Source organism: Polyodon spathula, chromosome 12, assembly GCF_017654505.1.
Source record: "Polyodon spathula isolate WHYD16114869_AA chromosome 12, ASM1765450v1, whole genome shotgun sequence".
In the NCBI taxonomy this organism is placed as follows: Eukaryota; Metazoa; Chordata; class Actinopteri; order Acipenseriformes; family Polyodontidae; genus Polyodon; species Polyodon spathula.
This window is the reverse complement of record NC_054545.1, coordinates 1248676-1275302: the sequence shown is the minus strand read 5'-3', so window position 1 is coordinate 1275302 and position 26627 is coordinate 1248676. Positions and strand designations below refer to the sequence as shown.

The window sequence follows — 26627 nt, the reverse complement described above, 5'->3', positions numbered from 1 at the left end:
GCCTGTGCTCTCTGTCTTGCTCTAGCTCTGTTGAGTACTGTTCTTTTGTATTTTTATTATGTGGCTTCATTTTAAACATAGCAGAGTACCATCCACTGCTTAAGCAGACTCTTCCAGACTGCACCCTGCTTTTGCTGTCGTTTGCCTGTCTTGCCCAAGCTACCCTTCCACAGGGGGTTTTCAGAAAAAAATGAAATGTGCTAACGACACACTTTGTGGACGCCCTCCAATTATAAACACATCAATGTGTTATTCAAAGGGTCATCTCCCCAAGATGTTTACTCCTTTATTTCTTAAATTCACTTGCAATCAGCAAACATTCTTGCCTGCCATTAATACCCTGTATATACCGTTCTGCTGTTCTTTATGACAAACAAATCAATTCTGCCCATTACCAAGGAATGTAACAAGCTAGCTGTAGTGTACACATCCAATCAATACCTTCCACTCTCAGTTTGGCTAATACTGTACAATTACACAAGGGGGCTGGAACCCTTGTGGTTATTAATACACTTTTCTTTTTCTTTCTTCTTTCTTTCAAACCTGGGATGACACATTGCACCTCATGATGCATACGTAGCTATCCAAAAAGCAAATGCAAGTGTTTATTAGCTGGTTATTTTAAATGGATGTTTTTTGATGGCATCTGAAATAAACTCTCTCTAGCTGCTGAGGCTGCAGCTGTGAGAGCAGGACTAGCTTGATTGCTAATGGAGACTCACGCTGGGAGACACTGAAGGACCAGACTCCCTCCCAGCTCCTGCCCCTCTGTGCCTGCCTAACGCCCAGAACCGTGTCAGCAGCACCTCACCTCACCACTGAGAAGGACTGCATTCAGTGTGCCCTGGCAGATTCTCTTCTGGAACTCAGGCTAGGAACTCTATTTGTAAATTCCTATTTACATATCTTTTTGTATTCTCCCCTTTATTTATATTGAATTTGCATATATGTGTTTGCTTTGCATTTTTATTGCCCGTAATTTATATCCTTTGATATTTTGTTCAATTTTCTGTAAGTTGCTTTGGATAAAGATGTTTGCTAAATAAACAATAATAATAATAATAATAATAATAATAATAATAATAATAATAATAATAATAATATACAGTGTTTTCATTTACAGTAATAAGTCGCGTGTTCAGCGAATTCATCAACAAAATCAATCAATCAATCAATCAAATCAATCAATCAATCAATCAATCAATCAAAACCTTTATTTATCCAGATGAGTCGAGTTCTTATTTATTATTAATTTATTATTATTTATTTCTTAGCTTATCCAGGGCATGGAGTAAAAAACACATAATCAATCATAAATCATGCAACATAAAACTCAGCAGCAAGTTAGCAGGTACAGATGTCAGTCGGCGATGAAAGACAGCGTGGGGTAAGTCCTGAAGCTGTGAACAGACGTTCCGACACCATGTCTTCCTAAACGAGGTTCTGCCTGGGCCGAGATACTTTGAGTGCTTCATCTGTATTCTTTACTAAAGTAACATGGCCCTCCACAAAACAGTGTATGGAAATGCTAATTGATCCGTTTGTATGATCGCTGTCCTTTTAGGAAGGCCCTTCTGCATGCCCCCCGGTGCCAGCGGTGCTGCGGAGTGGAGCCGATCCTTCACTCAGCTCCAGGACAGCTTTGCTTTGCTCGGGCTTCGCCAATCCTTCACTCAGCTCCAGGACAGTCTTGCTTTGCTCGGGCTTCCTTTGTGGATGACCTACATTGTAACAAGCCTTTAATTTATTATCATGCTCTTCACAAACAAAAGGTATCTGGGGCCACTGAAATACATGCTATACTGATTTGGTTAAAGAAGAAGCAATGGGAATGGATATCCCCCATGTGCCACTGTGCTGTAATGATACGGTATGACCTGTTTGATATAGTAAGGTCAAACAGTGGGGCACTTTCTGCAGTTCCACCTGTCTCATCTTCAGTGATGCACTTTGTGCAGTTCCACCTGTCTCATCTTCAGTGATGCACTCTCTGCAGTTCCACCTGTCTCATCTTCAGTGATGCACTTTGTGCAGTTCCACCTGTCTCATCTTCAGTGATGCACTCTCTGCAGTTCCACCTGTCTCATCTTCAGTGATGCACTCTCTGCAGTTCCACCTGTCTCATCTTCAGTGATGCACTTTGTGCAGTTCCACCTGTCTCATCTTCAGTGATGCACTTTGTGCAGTTCCACCTGTCTCATCTTCAGTGATGCACTTTCTGCAGTTCCACCTGTCTCATCTTCAGTGATGCACTTTGTGCAGTTCCACCTGTCTCATCTTCAGTGATGCACTTTGTGCAGTTCCACCTGTCTCATCTTCAGTGATGCACTTTGTGCAGTTCCACCTGTCTCATCTTCAGTGATGCACTTTGTGCAGTTCCACCTGTCTCATCTTCAGTGATGCACTTTGTGCAGTTCCACCTGTCTCATCTTCAGTGATGCACTTTGTGCAGTTCCACCTGTCTCATCTTCAGTGATGCACTTTGTGCAGTTCCACCTGTCTCATCTTCAGTGATGCACTTTGTGCAGTTCCACCTGTCTCATCTTCAGTGATGCACTTTGTGCAGTTCCACCTGTCTCATCTTCAGTGATGCACTTTGTGCAGTTCCACCTGTCTCATCTTCAGTGATGCACTTTGTGCAGTTCCACCTGTCTCATCTTCAGTGATGCACTTTGTGCAGTTCCACCTGTCTCATCTTCAGTGATGCACTTTGTGCAGTTCCACCTGTCTCATCTTCAGTGATGCACTTTGTGCAGTTCCACCTGTCTCATCTTCAGTGATGCACTTTGTGCAGTTCCACCTGTCTCATCTTCAGTGATGCACTTTGTGCAGTTCCACCTGTCTCATCTTCAGTGATGCACTTTGTGCAGTTCCACCTGTCTCATCTTCAGTGATGCACTTTGTGCAGTTCCACCTGTCTCATCTTCAGTGATGCACTTTGTGCAGTTCCACCTGTCTCATCTTCAGTGATGCACTTTGTGCAGTTCCACCTGTCTCATCTTCAGTGATGCACTTTGTGCAGTTCCACCTGTCTCATCTTCAGTGATGCACTTTGTGCAGTTCCACCTGTCTCATCTTCAGTGATGCACTTTGTGCAGTTCCACCTGTCTCATCTTCAGTGATGCACTCTCTGCAGTTCCACCTGTCTCATCTTCAGTGATGCACTTTGTGCAGTTCCACCTGTCTCATCTTCAGTGATGCACTTTGTGCAGTTCCACCTGTCTCATCTTCAGTGATGCACTTTCTGCAGTTCCACCTGTCTCATCTTCAGTGATGCACTTTGTGCAGTTCCACCTGTCTCATCTTCAGTGATGCACTTTCTGCAGTTCCACCTGTCTCATCTTCAGTGATGCACTCTCTGCAGTTCCACCTGTCTCATCTTCAGTGATGCACATTGTGCAGTTCCACCTGTCTCATCTTCAGTGATGCACTTTGTGCAGTTCCACCTGTCTCATCTTCAGTGATGCACTTTGTGCAGTTCCACCTGTCTCATCTTCAGTGATGCACTTTGTGCAGTTCCACCTGTCTCATCTTCAGTGATGCACTTTCTGCAGTTCCACCTGTCTCATCTTCAGTGATGCACATTGTGCAGTTCCACCTGTCTCATCTTCAGTGATGCACTCTCTGCAGTTCCACCTGTCTCATCGTCTCCCTTAGCTGGAGCTCTTCATTTCCGTTTGTCTTCATGTTGCAATATTCTTAAACAAAGGGTCTTAAATCCAGCTCATAGACTTTCCACATATTTCACTTTTTAAATACTACGCATGCCTTTTGTTATATTATGGCTCAAAAGAGCCACCTTCCCAACGTTTCACTATGTTTAACATGCCTTTGTCAAGGGAAAGTGTGTTTGAAAACAAACAGTGAAGGTACTTCCAGGCTTTTGATGCCATGGTAACTACACTCGCTTAATTCTGTTTAAATCTATGAATGTGTTTGTGATGTGAAAGTAATGACAGGCAGCCAGCTTGTGTGCTTTGCTGAATGTTTTAAAATAGTTGCTGTATTATTAATAACTCTCTTGTAATGGAAATTGATGGTAATGTGGCTTGACACATCAGCATGCTGAAAATCTTCACTAATCGATCACTGAGCAACAAACTAAGCCACTTAATGATGATTCCTCATTTAAAAAAAAAAAACATCATCATTTGTGTGAAATGTTCCGTCACTTAGTGTTGCACTCTAAGTAAATACAAAGGATGTGTCCATTTATTCTGAAAGGATTAGACACTGGGCTCAATAAAGACCTATGGAAGTAAGGGATTCAAATACAGAAAGAAAGAGTTTTTAATTGGAGAAGAAATGTGTGTCGCTGAGTTGAGTTGTAGCCATGTGAGAGTCTATTGTGGGAATCAATGCAAGATGAGGTTGAAAGCCACTTAACATAATCACTGCATGTCACCTGGATGCAAAGCTGAAAGAAGCTCTCTGTGTAAAACGCATCAAGCAAACAAAGAGGCATCAGGAAACAACACAACAAACCCTAAAGCAGGCCGATCAACAACTTCTTCCTTCATACATGCTCTCCGCAGAGACAGCAGGGGACAGCAGGGGACAGCAGACCCGAAGCTGCCCTCTGTAGACGTGCAGCTGCTAGTGATTTTATCTGTTGTTGTTGTGATTATTACTTATGTTGGGGCTGATTGGGTAATTGTAATGGCAATGGGTTCTCCTCCATTGATCTAAACAGCGGCGGAGTTACATGCTGCAGTCTATGGAAAGGCAATTCCATTATTAGTAATAGGGCTGTTATTATTATTTATTACTCATTCAATATGTGGTGCTAATTTGCTATGTAATAAACTGTTTCGAATTAGAGTATGTATGCATGTATGTATGTATGTATGTTCGTACGTGCGTGCGTGTATGTATGTATAATAACAGGCATAGCATTGTCTATTTTAAAAAGCAAGAGCAAAACGCAAGTACTGAGATGAATAAAACAATGTTTACTTTATTAAACTGTCAATAACACATCACTGATCAGCTCCTTCTAGTACCTAAGTTGATTCTTGTCTATTTTTGTGCAATTTTCTCATTCCTCAGTGGATACTTGTCTTTGTCTTTGCACAGTAAGGCCCTGCAATAAAGCCATTAAAACATACAAATGTCATTGCTGGAATACTTAACCACAGAATACACTGTCAGCAGGCTGCGAGTGCTGTCTAATTCAATGCTGACTTATTGAGTGAACGCATTTCTCTCCTCAGCCAAAGAATAAGTCAGTGCAAGCAAAAGGTTAGACTTGAATTCTTTACTATCCCATATCGTCATTCCATGAATCCTCAGTGGATGTTGCTTTGAAATACTGTTTCATAATTAAATGCACGGTCTATTCACAATCTTGTCATCCTGCCTGTTTGAAGCTACAGAGTGCTGCGCTACTGCGCCGGCATGGGGAGAGAGTCTTGTATTCTGCTGGCGTTTCTCCTCCCAGCCTCCTTACTCTGTGATATGAATTGTAGCCTCACACTGAACACGGTGAAGGACACACAAATGGAAAGACAGAAGACACAGCAGTGAAACGTTTCCAGTCATTAGCTACCAAATGCGAGAGCAGGGATGTTAACTACTGTAGGAGGAATCGCTTCAACATCTTAATGGAATCTACAGACAACTTGTGTCAAGACAGCTTCGCCTTGGTTGAATGTACTTTAACAGCGCTTCTGCTCAGCTTAGCTGAGGGCAAAGCTTTTTAAAGGAAAAAAAAACAGCAATACCATTTACTCTTTACCATGTCTGGATTCCTTTGTTTCAACTGGAAAACAATTAAACAAATCTTTAGAGTAAAATACATTGTTAACTCTTTACAGTAAGTGTCTGTAACTACACTGTGTAATTATGCAGATGGTTACAAAGTAAATACTTTGGAAATATCCCACTGCATATGTCAATACAGTGAAGCTACAAATACTGCTAACAGTATTTTTCATTTTGTAATTAAGCATGTTGTTGCATTGTAATTACACAACCATGTGTGTTATAATTGTGTCACTACAGTGTAATGACAATTAACACTCTGTCTCTCTCCTACGACCAGGTTCGACATTACAATTTTCCCTTTCCAGTCCGATGTTGGACCCTATCCCACATCATCAGAAAGACGTAAAGCACAGGTCTCTAGTCGTTTTTTTCTCCGGAAAAAGCCAAGAAAACCTTTCAATGGCCAAGTGAGAGCGATAGGAACTGAATGAAGCAGAAAAAAAGGGGTGTATCTGAGCCATACAGATAGCCCCATGCACCACAGAGATAAAGAGGTATGTGAAAAATACAGCGAACAAGGGGTGGGGCTTGGCTGGAGATGCAGTACTGATGTCATCTTGCCATGCATTGCTTTTTAAACATGTTTTACTCATTAAAAAATATATTTTAAATAGTGTGTGTAAAATAAACAGCACGTGTGAAAATAAATTGGACCTGACGCGCCTGACAAGCGCTGAATAAATTGAGTGCAAAGGGTTAATGTAAAGTGTTACCAAGAAATCAAATCATGGCTTTGCTTTTTTAAATCTATGTAATGACCTCTAAGAACAGCTTTAGTTTAAACTGTAGCTTAAAGGCTCTTGATAGTAAAACACCTTGTTGTGTGCAGAACACACACTGTAACCAGAGACTTCCTTGAGCGGGGACGACCCGAACTAAACTGAACAACACACTTACAACCTTTACATGTGGAGCACGAGGCAAGGCTCCAGAAGACTGACATGAAAAACAGCCATTTTACTGACACACAATAAAGGCGTCAGTCAAAGCAACTGTCAGCATTTACTCCTCTCCGTTAAGAAACGTCCGACAGAACAATCCACGCTGTGACATACAACTATCCTGTGACCTAACGACCTGGCGCTATCCCGCAGACCGAGGGATTGAGGGAGGCGGTCTTTGCCAGCCACTGACTGAATGGCCTCCAGTCTCATCTGGGACCCTGCGCAGCTAATTGGAAAGAACACAATTGTGTGTGAGCAATGCTACAAGGAACCAAGACACCCTAAGAGAAAGCTGTGGCTGTATGGGTTATGCCACCATATCCTCGATAGGCACCATTACTTCTTTCTGGACCAGAAAAGTGGTTGCACTTCTCTGTTTCATCCCGGGGGAGCACCCCTTTTCATATGCCCAGGTTGTTGGTGCTGTAGATAGTATACACCAGGGGTAGCTCAACTCCCTTTCAGGAGTGCGATTCTACTTCAGGTTCAATAGAAATGATTCATTGTTTAAGTAATGTAGACCTGAGAGGTCAGAGGTTCAATTGGTTCCTTTTCATAATTAGGAGCACAGTATGGTTTGAAGCACTGAAAAAAAAAAAATTCCTTTTAGAAAGGGGTGTGTTGAATCATTGAGGGCACTGTTAAGAAAGCACACACACACACACACACACACACACACACACACACACACACACACACACACACACACACACACACACACACACACACACACACACACACACACACAGACACGTCTGTGAGTTTAAAACTTCAGAAATGGAATTGAGGTTGAAACTTTGTGATACAGCCAGTAGTGCTCCAGTTACAGAGAATGCCGACCCACGCAGGTGAAACGGGTTACCTGTTCCTGTACAGCCTGTATGATGTCATCATCAGCACTGCAACGCGTGACCTAGAATTCGGGATCCAGAAATCCAGGTGCATACTAATGTCTGCTTGAAAGCCCCAAGTCTGACTGTGCATTAAATACATGTGGCATCTCAGACTGGGTTCAAGGGGGCAGCAAGCTGAAGAGCCAAAAGGACATGAATCCCTCTCTGCTTCACAGGTATCCCAAAAGGTCTACTTTGAGCTATCTGTGGACAGCATGGTCACGCCGCTTGCATGGAAATCTGACCACTTCTAGAACATGTGCAAAATCCAGCTGTTACGTTGACAGCATTGGTTCTGTTCTGTTCAGAGTCGTGTTGTGTTGGTTTTCAGTTCATGGTATGGTCCAGGAGCTGGTTATCTTAGTTTCATTGTTATACTGGATTGCTTACGCCTGCACTGCAAATTCATTTTTATTGAATTTTTATAGCTTTGTTTTGTTGCTTTATGTTTTACACAGCCCTGTAACCAGTACGAAATCAGTTGAATTAACTGATGTATGTACTCTAGTTTGCAACTTGTATTAATAACAGGCACTGATAGGTTCACAACATGTACAGAGCACCAAAATTGTTATGTACTGGGGAAAAAAACCCATGCCCAATTGGCACGCAAAGAAGAAGATTTTGCAGTAAGTTATTGAAGGTTTTATCACACCTAATGTGTTGATCACATTAATGAAGTCTCTCCTCTTCCTCATTATGGCTTTTATGTGAATAATCATTGCTGTTCTGAGAATACTACAAGCCTCCACACATATACATCATTGCTGTGCTGAGAAAACTACACATATATACATCTCCATTATTCTGCTGCATGCAAAGTAATGCAAGGATTTTGAGTCTATGTTTGTCTGCATGTAGTTGTTGATTGGGTTAATGGATAAAGTATGACTACTATCTGGCCCTTTGTAGCGAATACACTGCCTCAAGATTTAACACCCTGACACAGACACACACACACACACGTACACACACACACACACGCACAGATAGATAGACAGATAGATAGATAGATAGATAGATAGATAGATATAGATAGATAGATAGATAGATAGATAGATGCTCATTAACGGAGTCTTTAGCCTATAAATAAATAATGCTAACTGGGAGGCACATTTGAATTAATGGTTGAATCAATAATAATTTGACTGGCTGATGGTGAAATCAAGTGTAATGCTGAACAATAGTTTATCTAGTAGAGTAGCGATTGCCACTTCCGGGAGTGAAAAAAAAGAGGAAAGAAATCTGGAATGATTGTTAAACCAAAAGGAATTCCACAGCTACTCCAAAACAGCAGAAACGAGTTAAACAAAGACTCTCTAATTACTGTGGATTCACATGGTACTTACATAGCAATAGATGAGTACCTACACACAGTTACAATTTGGATTGTGCATAGTTGCAATGTACTTCACGTGTACATCTTTTTTTATCATGTAACAACACTTTGTAGATTGTAACTATGCATAATAACCTTGTAATTATGTGGAAGTACACATGTATTTAATAAGTAACTGCTATGTAAATAGAGAGTAATCAGAGGCAATTAAAGTAAAGTGTTACCCAGTGTCGTTGTTCTTTAAGGGTTTTAATAGCGTATTACTGAGATTGTTTCCACATATCCTATTTTTGGAATAGTGTGGGCTGACAGCTTGCAGACATCCGAGTGCGAGATTCAGGCAGTATTGTCTGTGCTAAGCTGTGAAGTGCTGTTGCTTCCCTTAAGTAAGACAGATGGAGTAAAGAGCCGCCGTGGGTTTTGCATATAACACACTGAATGATGCCAAAGATAACCAGTGCCTAGTACCCACTTATCATGGAGCTTTTCCTTGTGAAATACTTTCAGTAAAAGCACCTGATTGTCAAAGCTCCTGACGGGCTTCCTCCTAGGTTTCACAACACTTTAATTTGTCACCTTTGTGCTTTTCACTTTGCCATTACTGCAGTAAGCGTTGTTTTATCAGTGCTGTTTCTCCACCTCATTCAGTGATGTGCAGCTAACACCACTAATTGTTTATTGAGAAAGCCTTGAGGTAGGAGGCTGTGTGGTCCAGTGGTTAAAGTCCAGCGCTTGTAACCAGAAGGTCACAGGTTCAAATCCAACCTCTACCACTAACTGACTCACTGTGTGACCCTGAGCAAGTCACTTAACCTCCTTGTGCTCAGTCCTGTGGATGAGATGTTAAAGCAAAGTCCTATTGTAAGTGACTCTGCATATAATGCACAGATCACAGCCTGCCTCTGTAAACTGCTTTGTGATGGTTGGCCACTATGAAAGGTGCTATATCAAGATATTACATATATCCTTTTTTACATATATCCTTTTTTATCACCACAAAAACTACAAAGTCAATTTTCATCCACCATTGGACCACTCACAATGTAGCTATTCAAAGAGCACTGTTAAACAGTTTTCCTGTATCACAATATTACTTTCTTCTGCACTGCAGTTCTGTGTGGGTGCAACAAGTTACCGATATCAGTAAACTTCTAATGGCAGACTCACCTGCGGCCGCGGGTGGCCAGTTACAAGGCATGTTAATTCCAGAGTCTCTCCTTCTTTTATGGTGTACACTCGCTCTGTGTATCGTTCTTCCTCGATGTTGCATGCCTGCCCAGAGTGCACAATGCGGACACTAGGTGGCGCTGTAAACAGAAAAAGGCACCCATGAGTACATGGAGCATTGAACTGAGGCTGTTATGTCTTGGGAAGCAATTAAAAAACAGAATATTTACAAAATATTTCAAAATGCAGAAAAACACATACTGTGTGACCAGTACAATCTAACAATGAAATGTGTGCTCTTAAGCTGTAAACATGTCCAACCAGAAGAGATGGCCTGACACTGCTGAAATACCACTGAAACGGACAAGAATACAAAAAAAACAATGGAGCACTGTTGGGTTTATGTTTTGCAATTGGTAACTCATAATCAGCTTTTGCAACTAAGACTTTTTTTTTCCAGAATTATGGAAAATGACATCCTGTTTTGGAACTGAGGTCCATAACAGAATCACTGAGAAAAAAAAAAGCATATGTGTGCAGTTTGAGCAGAGATTGTGTTGAGGCTGTAGCTCTCAGGGAGCTTGGCACTGTATTCTCTACACTGTGGATGGATGCCTGTCTCTACTGCACTGGCTGTGCACATGTACAGCTCCTCGTCTGAACTCTTCAATACAGTTCAGATGACTGAATCATGCATTCCAGTTGGGAATGAGGCACGCAAGGATGAGCACAGGGAGAAAGAAAAGAAAGGAATCAACACTGTCAGGCACACTCTGAATAACGAATCGGTTCTGACTTGATTACTTGTCGAGGCATCTCAAGTATTACTGTGAGCACGGCCGCACTTGCAGTATTATGTTGACTCCTTAGATGAAGAAAGATTATGTTTATATTCTGTTATATATTCCAGGCCCCACGTAACACAAAATATGAAATCCTAATGCAGTAGATCAGGCTAAACCCATTCCCTATCACTGTGTTAATTAAAGTGTCCAGGAGCTATTTAAAAAGAAAAGGCTTATCTACTTAGAGACAGAAATGAAATGAAGAAAGCAGAGGGGATCTTGTATGGCTCAACTCTTCTTTATTTATTTGTTTACTAACGACAAGTGTCGTCTTAAATCGGAAACATCCTTTAAGGACAAAAGCTTGCTCATTATGTGTTGATTTCCCTGTTTCTCTTTATAAACCTGTTTATATTGTGGCACTGATGCCTTCTATGGACTGTCATCCACTTTCTGAGACTGGGGCAGGCACACACCCCTGAGGACAGCATTGTATTCAGAACCGATTTTGGGTGGTGCAGAGAATCTGTAACGGCCCATGGTTTTGAATAAAGTTGAACACAAAACATGCCAGCTCTCCATGGATTTTATGGTGTTAAATGGTGTCTATTATCAACACTGAAATCACACTGCATTTGGGCAGTTAGCCTGTTTTTCTGTGTACAGCACCTGCCCTATTGCTTCTTACATGGAAGAACATATTTCACACATGTTTGTGGGATAATATTTTAGGAGTGGCGTGAGATGGTGAACAGCGATTCCACACTATACCCCTTTCATTTCCACAAGGATTTTAATAAGCCAGTGTAGGTGCACTTCTTTCAGCAGAATCATTTTTTATGAGCCCTTTGCAGTAATAAATAAAACAAATACAACCAGAGGCAGCTCTACTGAACATGTTTCTATAACCCAGCATGGAAAACAAAAGGGATATTCTTCCTCCTAATGACTGTGATGAAAAATGACCCTGTTTCACCTCTGTGGAATTACATTTTTTATTTATGGAATGTTTTTTTTTTCTCTACCAGTTGCAGCGAATATTTTATCAAGCGTGTGCTCTCCCTTTGCTTTATCACACCATGAGTTCAGGGAAAGTGAATCCTTGGCTTTCCATCAAGAGCAACCTGTGAATCTGATGAAAGAGCAGCGACGGCAGGCAGCAGCCAAGGCCAGCAAGCGAAGCCCCAAGACATTTGTCAGTCATTTTCAACTGGCATCTTCCTAATAAAAGATCAACACGATATTTTGCAAATTAGACAACGAAAACGCTAAATAAACCTGAAATACATTTTTGTTAAAAGACAGAGGAGAAAAAATATATATAACAAGGGGCTTTGTACAGTACATTAAAGAGTGGTGTTGTCAAAAGCTACACAATGGCCTCCAGTAAAATCAATGCGTGAAAAACCCAATTTACCAAGTGTAGCAAGTTGTGAAACAGCTCCACTGTCTGTGGAGCACTTCTACACTGCTATGTGAGTGCAGTGTTGTCAGTGTGAATAATGATATCCAAACTGTTTGCGTGAAACACATGATTGTTTTTTTTTTTTTTAAAACTGCAAACCCACAGTATACTGTATGGAAATGCACAACAGGAATGTCAGGAATCACTTCATTAACCCCACTAATAACACTGAGAGTGGCTGTGTTGGGAACTAACGTTCACCAAACTCTGCACGTCTGAGTGACATCTCATCTCTTGATGCTCTTGATGCTGCAGATGTTTTTAAGAACAAGGAGCTCTGGTATCAAAGATTACTTTCAAACGACTTCTTGATACATAATGGAAAACTGAGATATTTTTCTGTTCCCACGGATCAATATGCTTTGTGGGATAACAGTACTGCAAGGTAAGGCAGCTGTCTGTGTTCTACCCTTAAGGCTGCACACAAATCCAATAACATCAAGCAAGTGTAACCTTCGCTATTGCTCACTGAATGCCAGCTGTCTCCTTGTGCTCATTGTGCTATGGGGCTGTGTTCCTGTAAACCACACAGAATGGACCCCTGCAGGCAGCCCTCAGGGATAGCAGAGCTGTTTAGCAGCTCAAGTCAAACCCCTTACCAATCTTCCTCACCTGTGAAGGACTTGAAATGCACAGAAAGGCAGGTAAGTATGGTTGAAGTAAAGGAAGCACAAGGCATTTTAACAGTAAAAAAAAACAACCCAATTCCTCCTTGAAATTTGGAACAGGGATCCGTACCATTAGCCCAAGAGATCAGTCTGAAGAGAAACATGCATTTTACGCTTATTGAATTGTAGGGTTTATTCAGTGATAATAATAAGCATGCGAAAGCAGATACGTTTGTTTCTGAAGCCTTCAGAAAGAGCAAAAATCTCTCTTCTGATGATCCAGAGTGTCAGAGGGATAATGAATTTGATCAGGCTGAAAACATCAATAAACAGTCTATTTCTGGCACTAATAGAGGGGATTTTAATCCGCTGGCAGCACACGACCTGAATTTGGATTTCATGCGCTGAGGCAGTGACAGGAACCTGGCTGATGGGACCGCTTGTTAAGGGTTTGGCACAGCTTCTGTAATAAGAGGTTTGCACTGTGTCCTCGTGGGAGTCTGGAAGCATAGCTTCTCTGATAAGAGGTTTGCACTGTGTTCTCGTGGGAGTCTGGAAGCACAGCTTCTGTAATAAGAGGTTTGCACTGTGTTCTCGTGGGAGTCTGGAAGCACAGCTTCTCTGATAAGAGGTTTGCACTGTGTTCTCGTGGGAGTCTGGAAGCACAGCTTCTCTGATAAGAGGTTTGCACTGTGTTCTCATGGGAGTCTGGAAGCACAGCTTCTCTGATAAGAGGTTTGCACTGTGTTCTCGTGGGAGTCTGGAAGCACAGCTTCTCTGATAAGAGGTTTGCACTGTGTTCTCGTGGGAGTCTGGAAGCACAGCTTCTCTGATAAGAGGTTTGCACTGTGTTCTCGTGGGAGTCTGGAAGCATAGCTTCTCTGATAAGAGGTTTGCACTGTGTTCTCATGGGAGTCTGGAAGCACAGCTTCTCTGATAAGAGGTTTGCACTGTGTTCTCATGGGAGTCTGGAAGCACAGCTTCTCTGATAAGAGGTTTGCACTGTGTTCTCGTGGGAGTCTGGAAGCACAGCTTCTCTGATAAGAGGTTTGCACTGTGTTCTCGTGGGAGTCTGGAAGCACAGCTTCTCTGATAAGAGGTTTGCACTGTGTTCTCGTGGGAGTCTGGAAGCACAGCTTCTCTGATAAGAGGTTTGCACTGTGTTCTCATGGGAGTCTGGAAGCACAGCTTCTCTGATAAGAGGTTTGCACTGTGTTCCCATGGGAGTCTGGGAGCACAGCTTCTCTGATAAGAGGTTTGCACTGTGTCCTCGTGGGAGTCTGGAAGCACAGCTTCTCTGATAAGAGGTTTGCACTGTGTTCTCGTGGGAGTCTGGAAGCACAGCTTCTCTGATAAGAGGTTTGCACTGTGTTCTCATGGGAGTCTGGAAGCACAGCTTCTCTGATAAGAGGTTTGCACTGTGTTCTCATGGGAGTCTGGAAGCACAGCTTCTCTGATAAGAGGTTTGCACTGTGTTCTCATGGGAGTCTGGACTGCTTCAGAACAAAGTGCAGGTTAAGCTAATAAAACTGAGCTGCTGCAGTGCCACAGTGTTTCATCTAGACCTTGGGGGGAATTGTATTGATCTGAAAGTAGTAATTTAGGTCAGATTCTCATTCCATGCCCCCCATGCAATGAGAATGTGCTGTTGAGACAACATGTGCTGTGCTGAAGGAGTGCATGACAGTTCTGTGTGAGGTAATTACTGCTCTAATGTTCTATCACGCTCACCACAGGAGGATACCTAATGGTGAAATACTCTACACCCTCTGAGATTTCTCATTGGCTCTTGGGGTTCCACGTGTATTACGCCACACGCTGAATACTACTCAGCAACCAGACTAATATCTGGGGGTGCATCTCAGTTTGCTGTCAATTACAAGTAATTAGAGCACTGTTTCAGCACCTCTGAGTCGAGTCTTATAGCGGTTTTGTTGGCACAGTAGTGTTGCCAAGCCAGGGCCGCGGAGAATAACAAATAAATAAATGAGAACAAAAGTTGAAACGGGCTCAGCGAGATCAGTGTTCAAACAATGCGAGGGGCAGCTACAGCCGCTGATAGGATTTCACACTCCTTTTTGTCGATTTATGTTGCCTCAATTAAATTACCGGAGTGAAATTAGCCATTACCTTTCATTACAGTGTAACTAATTCTGTGAAGACTTTGTGTGTGTGTGTGTGTGTGCGTGTCTCTGGAATTGCATTTTAAAATTCTGCCTAATTTCTGGTAGTCAACATTAATAACAGCTGATAACCTATTTACTGCCTTGAGAAAGTCTCATTCTGCGTGTCAGTGGCAATTCATAACACATCCTAACAGAATGCATTCCAGCCTAATTCATAACACATCCTAACAGAATGCATTCCAGCCTAATTCATAACACATCCTAACAGAATGCGTTCCAGCCTAATTCATAACACACCCTAACAGAATGCATTCCAGCCTAATTCATAACACATCCTAACAGAATGCGTTCCAGCCTAATTCATAACACACCCTAACAGAATGCATTCCAGCCTAATTCATAACACATCCTAACAGAATGCGTTCCAGCCTAATTCATAACACATCCTAACAGAATGCATTCCAGCCTAATTCATAACACATCCTAACAGAATGCATTCCAGCCTAATTCATAACACACCCTAACAGAATGCGTTCCAGCCTAATTCATAACACATCCTAACAGAATGCATTCCAGCCTAATTCATAACACATCCTAACAGAATGCATTCCAGCCTAATTCATAACACATCCTAACAGAATGCATTCCAGCCTAATTCATAACACATCCTAACAGAATGCATTCCAGCCTAATTCATAACACACCCTAACAGAATGCATTCCAGCCTAATTCATAACACATCCTAACAGAATGCATTCCAGCCTAATTCATAACACATCCTAACAGAATGCATTCCAGCCTAATTCATAACACATCCTAACAGAATGCGTTCCAGCCTAATTCATAACACATCCTAACAGAATGCATTCCAGCCTAATTCATAACACATCCTAACAGAATGCATTCCAGCCTAATTCATAACACACCCTAACAGAATGCGTTCCAGCCTAATTCATAACACACCCTAACAGAATGCATTCCAGCCTAATTCATAACACATCCTAACAGAATGCGTTCCAGCCTAATTCATAACACATCCTAACAGAATGCATTCCAGCCTAATTCATAACACATCCTAACAGAATGCATTCCAGCCTAATTCATAACACATCCTAACAGAATGCATTCCAGCCTAATTCATAACACATCCTAACAGAATGCATTCCAGCCTAATTCATAACACATCCTAACAGAATGCATTCCAGCCTAATTCATAACACATCCTAACAGAATGCATTCCAGCCTAATTCATAACACATCCTAACAGAATGCATTCCAGCCTAATTCATAACACATCCTAACAGAATGCATTCCAGCCTAATTCATAACACATCCTAACAGAATGCATTCCAGCCTAATTCATAACACATCCTAACAGAATGCATTCCAGCCTAATTCATAACACATCCTAACAGAATGCATTCCAGCCTAATTCATAACACATCCTAACAGAATGCATTCCAGCCTAATTCATAACACATCCTAACAGAATGCATTCCAGCCTAATTCATAACACATCCTAACAGAATGCATTCCAGCCTAATTCATAACACATCCTAACAGAATGCATTCCAGCCTAATTCATAACACATCCTAACAGAATGCATTCCAGCCTAATTCATAACACATCCTAACAGAGTGCATTCCAGCCTAATTCATAACACATCCTAACAGAATGCATTCCAGCCTAATTCATAACACATCCTAACAGAATGCGTTCCAGCCTAATTCATACCACATCCTAACAGAATGCATTCCAGCCTAATTCATAACACATCCTAACAGAATGCGTTCCAGCCTAATTCATAACACATCCTAACAGAATGCATTCCAGCCTAATTCATAACACATCCTAACAGAATGCATTCCAGCCTAATTCATAACACATCCTAACAGAATGCATTCCAGCCTAATTCATAACACATCCTAACAGAATGCATTCCAGCCTAATTCATAATACATCCTAACAGAATGCATTCCAGCCTAATTCATAACACATCCTAACAGAATGCATTCCAGCCTAATTCATAACACATCCTAACAGAATGCGTTCCAGCCTAATTCATAACACATCCTAACAGAATGCATTCCAGCCTAATTCATAACACATCCTAACAGAATGCATTCCAGCCTAATTCATAACACATCCTAACAGAATGCGTTCCAGCCTAATTCATAACACATCCTAACAGAATGCGTTCCAGCCTAATTCATAACACATCCTAACAGAATGCATTCCAGCCTAATTCATAACACATCCTAACAGAATGCGTTCCAGCCTAATTCATAACACATCCTAACAGAATGCGTTCCAGCCTAATTCATAACACATCCTAACAGAATGCGTTCCAGCCTAATTCATAACACATCCTAACAGAATGCATTCCAGCCTAATTCATAACACATCCTAACAGAATGCGTTCCAGCCTAATTCATAACACATCCTAACAGAATGCATTCCAGCCTAATTCATAACACATCCTAACAGAATGCATTCCAGCCTAATTCATAACACATCCTAACAGAATGCATTCCAGCCTAATTCATAACACATCCTAACAGAATGCATTCCAGCCTAATTCATAACACATCCTAACAGAATGCATTCCAGCCTAATTCATAACACATCCTAACAGAATGCATTCCAGCCTAATTCATAACACACCCTAACAGAATGCATTCCAGCCTAATTCATAACACATCCTAACAGAATGCGTTCCAGCCTAATTCATAACACATCCTAACAGAATGCATTCCAGCCTAATTCATAACACATCCTAACAGAATGCATTCCAGCCTAATTCATAACACATCCTAACAGAATGCGTTCCAGCCTAATTCATAACACATCCTAACAGAATGCGTTCCAGCCTAATTCATAACACATCCTAACAGAATGCATTCCAGCCTAATTCATAACACACCCTAACAGAATGCATTCCAGCCTAATTCATAACACATCCTAACAGAATGCATTCCAGCCTAATTCACACAAAGAACATGCTCTCAATTGGCTCCCCAATGAATACTGAACACATCTACTCTTTAGAATCGGGTGCTTTCTTGTTAAGACTGATCCATCAGCAGGAGGTATCTATGCTGGTCTTCGTCTGGTTGCTGGTAGCTTGTAATGAATCTGCGCTCAGGAGTCGCTGCGAGAGGTCCTTGGAGGTCGTCCATCAGCAGGAGGTATCTATGCTGGTCTTCGTCTGGTTGCTGGTAGCTTGTAATGAATCTGCGCTCAGGAGTCCCTGTGAGGGGTCCTTGGAGGTCGTCCATCAGCAGAAGGTTCGGTTGCAGGTTCGAGGTCAGGCCACAAACACACAGACATGCAGCGTTTCAGGTAATCCAGCTTAAGAGTTTTATTATATCTCATGAGTTAACACAGCTGAGTTCACTTCTGTAGCAGTATCAATCCTATACACATATAGACATTGGGCAAACTGTCTCTACATTGATAACATAAAGGAGGAACGGAGCAACACAGCACCTCCACTTACACCCAACTCACTCTCTGTCTCCTCTCATTACAACCTCGAGTGACCTTTAGTCTCTCACACGGGACACATCGCCAAAATTAGTAGCATCATCAGAATTAACTTCAAAACCAAACAGAGAAATAACACTGGAAGGGCTGCAAACCTTATCTGTAAAGTGATCACAGGAAATCACACTAATTTAACAACATCCCTTAAACAACCCATGCATTACAGCTAGTACTGGCGTTCTGCCCAGAAATGGGGAAAACGTGTTTCCACTAAAATGACTCAATCAAAGAGTAATACTTTTGAAGTCTTTTAACATCAAAGGCTTCCTCTGGCATATGGTCCGGACTGGTCTTGTTCATCTGAGTAAAGGTACACAATGTTATCTATCCAATTGTATTTGCTAAATTCCAATACACTATTTGTTCAGTAATGCATTCCACTGCTTTGTATTACATATGGGTGCATAGCACAGGTTCTCCTATTTGCAAACCCTATGCACTTACCAATGGAGGTCTGGGTTTGAATCCTGTTTAGGTCACTGAAATGAAATTAGTTAAACCAATTAAGCCCACAGTGCACTGCAGCTTGCTCCACAAAACTACATCGCCATTTGGCAATCTGCTTAGGAAACACCCAGGATAAAATTTGGGGAGTGGTAGTTTAGGCCATTACAATTCACAAGCACAAAAATGTAACAGCAGCTTGAAGCTGAATCACTGATCTGTGTGTGCCCTCATTCTCTGCCCCCTTCAATGGTTTTATTTAAGCATAAAATACTTGAAATGAGATGGGATCATACAAGTGAAAGGATTATGCACAGCTTTAGAAATCTCCCGTCATGTCAACAGATCAAGAGCCGGCGTAACTACACGGCTGTCTTTGAATGCTAATGTAGCCTTACACTGGAATCAAAATCTCCCAGTTAAATAGGAGCACTACAGGAAAGCTCATTGGCAGAGCTACTTGTTTGCTTGTGTTTCAGTTTTTTCTGTAAACCCTGGCCATTCCCTATTCAAATCAGAAGCAGGTAGTTCACGAAAGGCTAAGATTTTCATCAGAGTTCAGATTAATCCAAAGCAAGCAGAAATGAAGTAGCTGATACTGCATGCAAGCGGAGACTGTCCCTGGCATGTGACACAGATTCAATGCCATTTCTAGTCACACTTTGGGAGCAGGAGCCCAACATTGCGGCGGAATCATTTTTTATATGTTTGCAGCTTTCCTAATAAATATAAATAGTGTGTTTTTATTCATCTGTTTTCATGCCCAGATAAATAAAACCTCTTTAACAATGAACTGTGTCAGAATTGTCTTGGATGCTGGTTAATCTCTTCGTTTTCAATATTACAGAGGTTATGAAAGTTGAAAAACAGATTCGTTACCACATGTGAACTTGAAATTACCATAAACCATGACAGATGGACGTCTTTCAGGACCGCATAACAACTCAGATTTTCCACCTGTGTATTTGTATTTATCATGCATGTACACTATGTATGTATGTACGTATGCATGCATGCACGTGTATATGCAACGCATTACAAATCCAACAATGGAATTTCTACTCCTCACCAGTCAGATGATAAATGTGACCTTGTGAGTAGTCTCTCCGAGCTGATTCACATGCATTAATATTGTAGTCAGCAAGGGAGTGAGCACACACACTGTATGTTAAATAATGTTTAAATACACCATACATTGTTTTTTTACTTAACTTATTCTTGCTTGTGACTTTATCTAACAAGAGAATCAGTTCAGATGTATGTGTTTGAAACTTGATGGAAGCTTGATGGCTCATGAACAGACCTCTAAGGATTCCCAGCCTCGGTCTCTAAGGCATGTGCCTTCCTGTCCAGTGAGGAATCTCAACAGCAGCTTCAGGGTATTCTGGTCTTGTCCCCTTCATGTAAATACAGCTATTAGGTGGTTACACAACAGGACAGCTATTACCCTGAATAATAAAATGACAAAAATAGCTTCACAGAATATAAAGACGATGCCTCCTGCCTACTGTTGAAATCAACTACTGCCATGTGCCACCTGGACCTCTGGCCGACTTGACTTAACAGCTGCTTTTGACACCATTGATCATGGCATTCTTCTTGACCACCTTCAGAAGTGTGCTGGGATCTCTGGAACCTGTCTCTCCTTGATGTCCTCTTACCTATCCGGACACATGCAGTCTGTTTTCAATGCTGGATGCAGTGGTGCTGCAAACCAAGTTGCTTGTGGTGTCCCTCAAGGATCTGTTCTCGGGCCTCTTCTCTTCAACATCTACATGCTTCCCTTGGGTCACCTCATCTGCCAAAACAGCCTCATGTTTCACGTCTATGCTGATGACAGCCAGCTCTACTTAAAACCCGACCCTGGAAGCCCCTCTGCCATGGTCCGGCTCTCAGCTTGCATTCAAGATATTGAGGCCTGGATGTCTGACAATTTTCGTCAGCTCAACACTAGCAAACTCATTCTAGAAGGATCTAAAACTCAATATAGCTGCCCTGAACCTTGGAATCTGTCTGCTGCTGCCATCCCCCATTGTAAGAAGCTTTGGTGTACTTCTTGACAGCAACCTCTCCGTGGTCAAGTCTTCCTTCTACCATCTTCAAAACCCCCCCAAAGTCCGTTCCTACCTTTCCCTCCCAGATGAGGAGATACTCTGTCATGCATTTGTCTCCTCTCGACTCCTGCAACTCTATATGGTGGCCTCCTGGCACGCCCCATAAACCGACTGCAGCTAGTTCAGAATGCCGCTGCCAGGCCAGTTTCATTGGCAGATAGAAAAAAAATTGATTTGTTAAACCACAACTTGTCCTCTCTGGTCTAGAAAAGGGTGGGGAAGCACTCCATTGTCCTTCAATATATGTCCTTCAATATATATATATATATTATATCTATATTATATTATATATCATATCTTATATATATATTAGAGGTTGGCACGGGTACCCGAAGACCTGGGTACCAGTCTAGTTTTAAATCACCCGACGCTACCCGGGTCTCTTTTTACTACTCGGGTTTCAATTTATTCTCATATATTTTTTGTTCAGGGGTTGACAGACATTGGTTAGGGATTCTGGTGTCTGCGCTGCCAGTGAGCTGAGGTAACAGGGCTGACAGGGCAGAGAGAAGAGCACATTGGAAAAGAATGTTCATCTGTGTATTTGGGAATGATCTGGACACAGAAAAATGTAAACCCCAACCCTTCTGAAGTCTGTCCAAATGGAATGAAATGGAAGCCCTATGCAAGTTTTTTTTCCTAATTAAATCTGGGGTGTCACTCTAGACCAGGGGTCTTCTGGTTTTTATTCCACCGGAGTTCTCAATTACTTAATTAAACCAATTATTTTCTAAATTAAGCAACAGTAACATTTTGTCCAGGTCTTTAGCCATTGAAGATTTAAAGATACAAAGAAAACCTGCAGGATTGGGGCTCTACAGGATCAGGGTTGCAACCCCTGCGCCAGACAATGGCAGTAGAAAAAATATATATCCAGCAAGTGTGAAGATTATCCAGGTACACAGCTAGAGCTTTGTATCAATGAAGACACCATTAAAGTGCATAAAAAGACACAAATCAGCATGTTCTTTATAAAAAAAAAAGAATATCTGCAGATTAACAATGTTACAACCAAATAACCAGGCTAGCAGACTGGTGTCAATACAGCAAGACAAGCAAAAAACACAAAGAATCAAATACAAAGGCCAATAAACTACCAGAAAGGAAGATGGATATATGAACTTGTTTTGCAAATAAATACCAATAACCTAACCTGAACTGCAATGTAAACATACACGAAACTTCATTTCAACAACGTAAATCAACATAAAATCAGACAGGTTCACCGCAGTGGGATAGGAGGGTCATCAAGACAGAAGGAGGCGGTCAGACATCCAGTTAAACATTTCATTTACAGCCTCTTATTTACAGATGCCAGCCTTTGAGGGAACATGCGAAAGATACATTGCAAATACAGGGCATCGATGCTCTCGCCTGTTCAATCGAGCTTCTTAAGACAGATCGTTCCAAGGTTGCTTGCAGCTTGCTGCTGCTTATTTCCATGGAGTAGGATGGCACCGGCTTATCATGGCAGTCTACCTGCAGGGAATACCATGCTCTCCATAGGGAGAGGCAATCTGCCAGCAGGCTGAATCAGCCTTGCTGAATATAAAAGAGCTCACCTGTATGGAACAGCAGTACGCCTGACCACATGCCTGCTTCCAAGTTGATCCTGCATATTAAAAAATATTTAAGCATGTGTGTTTTTGGAAACTGAAAAGGTGTTGGTCTTCACACATGGCAGATTCTGCTAAGAAGTAAATAATAAAAGGGGATTAAACAGCTGGAAACTATCTTTGTTCAGTTGGCCTGGCCTTTATTTAAATCTGTTGAGTTTCAAAGGCATGTCATTCTCTCGACACCAGACCAAAGACCTGCTTTAGAAAAAAGCAGCTTCCTGAATGCTAACTCACTGGCACGGCTCTCACCCACAAGACTACAGTTATCTGCATTCAAATTTAGAATTCATGTAATAGTGATAATAATGAGCAGTGGTTTTGCAGAGGGTGCATTAAACAATGAAAGCACCCAAGCACATCCTTATTAAATATGGATAGCAACAAAAAAGGTTTTGTAGGAACCATTATTCTACAAAATAAACAGGAGTAAAGCTGATTCTGTTACAGACAAATCTTGTGGAGATGTTGTACAGTGTCCAAAACAGGCAAATTCAGCTTTGTTAGAAATTACAAAAGACAGTAGAAAGGAATATAGAAATCAGACTTTTTATGAGGTATGGGAAATAAAAGGAAGACAGACAACAATGAAGAAAGACAGTCAGTAAACTATGAGAACAGATGCAGGTGTAAAGGCATCACATTAATATTTAATAAAACACTGCATTTCCAATTCAAATCACGCTTCCCGCAGGAATGAACTCCGAAACTTCCTATTCCGACCAGAGACGGTAAGTAAACTGACAACTTTGAGCACAAAATAAGAAAAAGATTGGGATTTAAAGCAGGCTTTTCATATTAATGGGGCAAAGTCATGTACCAAAGGGCAGACCTTATTGTAGAGGTACAGGCTTGCTCTGGCAGCGTGAACGTTTGCACATGGCCTTCATCAGTTACCGAACATTTTAACTCATTGGTCAAATGTTGATCTCTGAGTTTTCAGAAGGGGGCTAGGGTGTGATGCACTTCTGCTTTAGAGCATGCTGACTCCAGCAGGTGAAGCAAGGTAATGGGATGCATCAAGTGCATGTCCAAGCCAATCAGATACATTTTTATATACTTCTTCAGACACTCTCTTGGGAACCACGAGGTACAAGCCCAGTCTCAGCCAATTGCAAAAGCTTTGAAAAGTTCAGTTCAGGTTGGAAATCCAGAGATGGCTCAGATGATCCTCTTCATTGGAGTCTCTCATTCCCTCTACTCACATTAGCTTGGATTTAATCTTAGAACGCATGTTACACAGTGCCTGTATGATCTTCAATGAGATGCCAGTTCACATCCATAAAAACATTGTCACATTCAATTCATTGAATACCGTGGATTGTTTACACACTTGACAATCTGTCACAGATGATGATGAAACTAAAGTCAATGGCTGTTCCACTTGGAAGTCTGAATTAATGTATCATTCCATCAAATGTTTTGCAATGTTAAATTGTTAATATAAATTTTAACATAGCCATATAAACACTTCAGAGTTCACACATCAATATAGTACTGCTTAAGGTATTGATTAATAATTCAGTTATTTACCCAGGATGCAAAGTAGGTGCACTGATTGGAAATATGTTCTTTTATACACTGCACTGGGGTCTCAGTGAAATTAAACAAATAATTACAATGTCATTATGCATTGTTACAATGTACTTATTGTGTATATCTTTTGCATGATATATGTAAGTACACAATTGTATCAGAAAAGAGTTAGGGTCAGGGTTATAGCAGCTGTTCCACACCATGACAACATTGAACAAACTTTGTAAATATTAATTAATAAATATTTCACATGGTCTTCCAGCCAAGTTTAACTCCCAGGCTCGAAGCACTTCTAAATCAACATGTTCACGAGAGCTGGCTTACTGTTTGGATTGAATCCTACTAGTTTGGAGAAACAAACTCCAAGGAGACAAATGTTCCAATTGGTTGAGAAGTAAAAGAAGCACAATCAACTGCACTGTTTATCACTGCAGTAATCCATCAGTCAATACACTAAATGGGGAAATTCATAGGCTTGCATTTTAGAAATCTTCTTTTAATCCCTGCAAAGGGATTGAAACAACAGCGGACACTGGGGGAGGGCCAATAGGGGCAATCGCACGCCAGGCTCAGCGTTTTCATCACTTATTGTGAGCGCTTTATTTGGTTTATGGAATAAATCATGTATATGCATGGGATGAAATTCAGAGTAGCCCATGGGTAACAGGAATGTGAACTGGCTCGCTCCAATGCTGTGTTCCCAGTGATAGCTAGCAGCCTGCAATGCTGAACCCTAGGACATCAGTCACAATAGATCAAATCTGAACTTTTATTCCTAGGACACTCACTATGGGTGCTTGTGTGATTGTGCTTTGAAAAGGACAGACAGGCTTCTTGGGTTAAAATCTACCCACTGAAATAGCATACCTTACATACACAGTGTATCTCAAAGGCTGGCTTCAGGATGCTAGCCTGTACTCTCTGCAGCATGCTCATTGCCAGGCATCCTGTCCCATGGTAAATGTGCATGGTATTTTTGGGGGTTTCCATGGTTACACTATGCATTACTGCTTTTAAAATGCTATGGCATTCTTCTCCAACCTTTATCATGCTAGTCTTTCGTTTACCAGGCTTTCACTATGCATTGCTATAATTTGCCATGCTTGAAGCAAGGCACTGCGTTTTTTGTGGCATACTGTACCCACTGATACCTACTGCTGTACATAATAAAGAGTCATGGAAGGTTTCTAAGTGAGTTCTACCCTTATTAATTTGCATTTGGCACACGTATATCATTAGCTACAAAAACAATAAAAACATGGATTTACCGTGTGCCCTGCACCCTCAGGCACTTCCCTAACATTACACAACTGTAACGTGGGCGTGTATTTCTCAGCCCTTCAGAGCCGTTCACTTTGTATCGTTCTGAACAGAGCTTCCCTAACAATATATTTAGTATTACAGATTAATATATTTAGTATTAAAGATTGTTGATATCAATATATTTAGTATTACTGATTGTAATATCAATATGTTTAGTATTACTGATTGTAGATATCAATATATTTAGTATTACAACATTCACTGTTGAGGGTTCAGGCATTTTCCCCTGATAGAGAGATATACAAATACTTCTCCGTATGCACCTTATAGAACCGTGCTACCAGCCACCCTTACAGGCATGCTGGGTCCACTAAGCTGCAGGCATTCCACCATTTCTCTTCATAAAATATTGCAAGTAAATGTACTGTAAGGGTCTCCTTGAGGTCCAGCAAGAGGAAAATAAGCATGCATTGTAGCGTACAGGGTTAAAATCAATATGCAAAGGGGTTTGTTACACTACCCTCCCAACCAGTTTTACAACACAGGGATACAGAAAGAAGGCTACAGTGTATCATACCCGGTTGGAGCATTAAGCTGAAAATCCATCTCACTGTTTACATACCCATTTTTAAAAGATGATATTATAGCTACATACCTGTTTACGGATGCTGCACACAGTCAAGGCTAATACTTGCAACCCATTCATGTATAACAGGGCCTAGGTAATTTAACAAGTGGATAAATGTGATGTTTTACAAGCAGCCACAGGATATTTTTTTTTATTTTTAAATCCATAATCATTTTGAGACCCAGACAGGGAGGTCATGCGAAACGTGCTGAAATTATCACAGGTGTCACTGACATTTTCAAACAGTTACTGGATTCTATCGAAGACGCGTTTCAGGCAGCTGTTCACGCATAAAGCCCAGGGAACTGTTGACCGGAGACGAGCAAGAGTATTCCATGAGTCTTCTATACAAAAACGTCATCAAAAGAGTTCTGTAGAGGAAACCG

General features: G+C 41.3%; 1 protein-coding gene across 1 annotated transcript in view; it reads right to left on the bottom strand.

Annotated features, from left to right (window-relative positions):
- The window catches only part of LOC121325027 (MAM domain-containing glycosylphosphatidylinositol anchor protein 2-like), a 166748-nt gene that overhangs the window by 98800 nt on the left and 41321 nt on the right, over window positions 1-26627 (bottom strand). The window contains exon 2 of the mRNA XM_041267324.1: window positions 10110-10249. Within this exon, the coding sequence (XP_041123258.1) occupies window positions 10110-10249 (140 nt within the window). The remainder of the gene's footprint in view (window positions 1-10109; window positions 10250-26627) is intronic.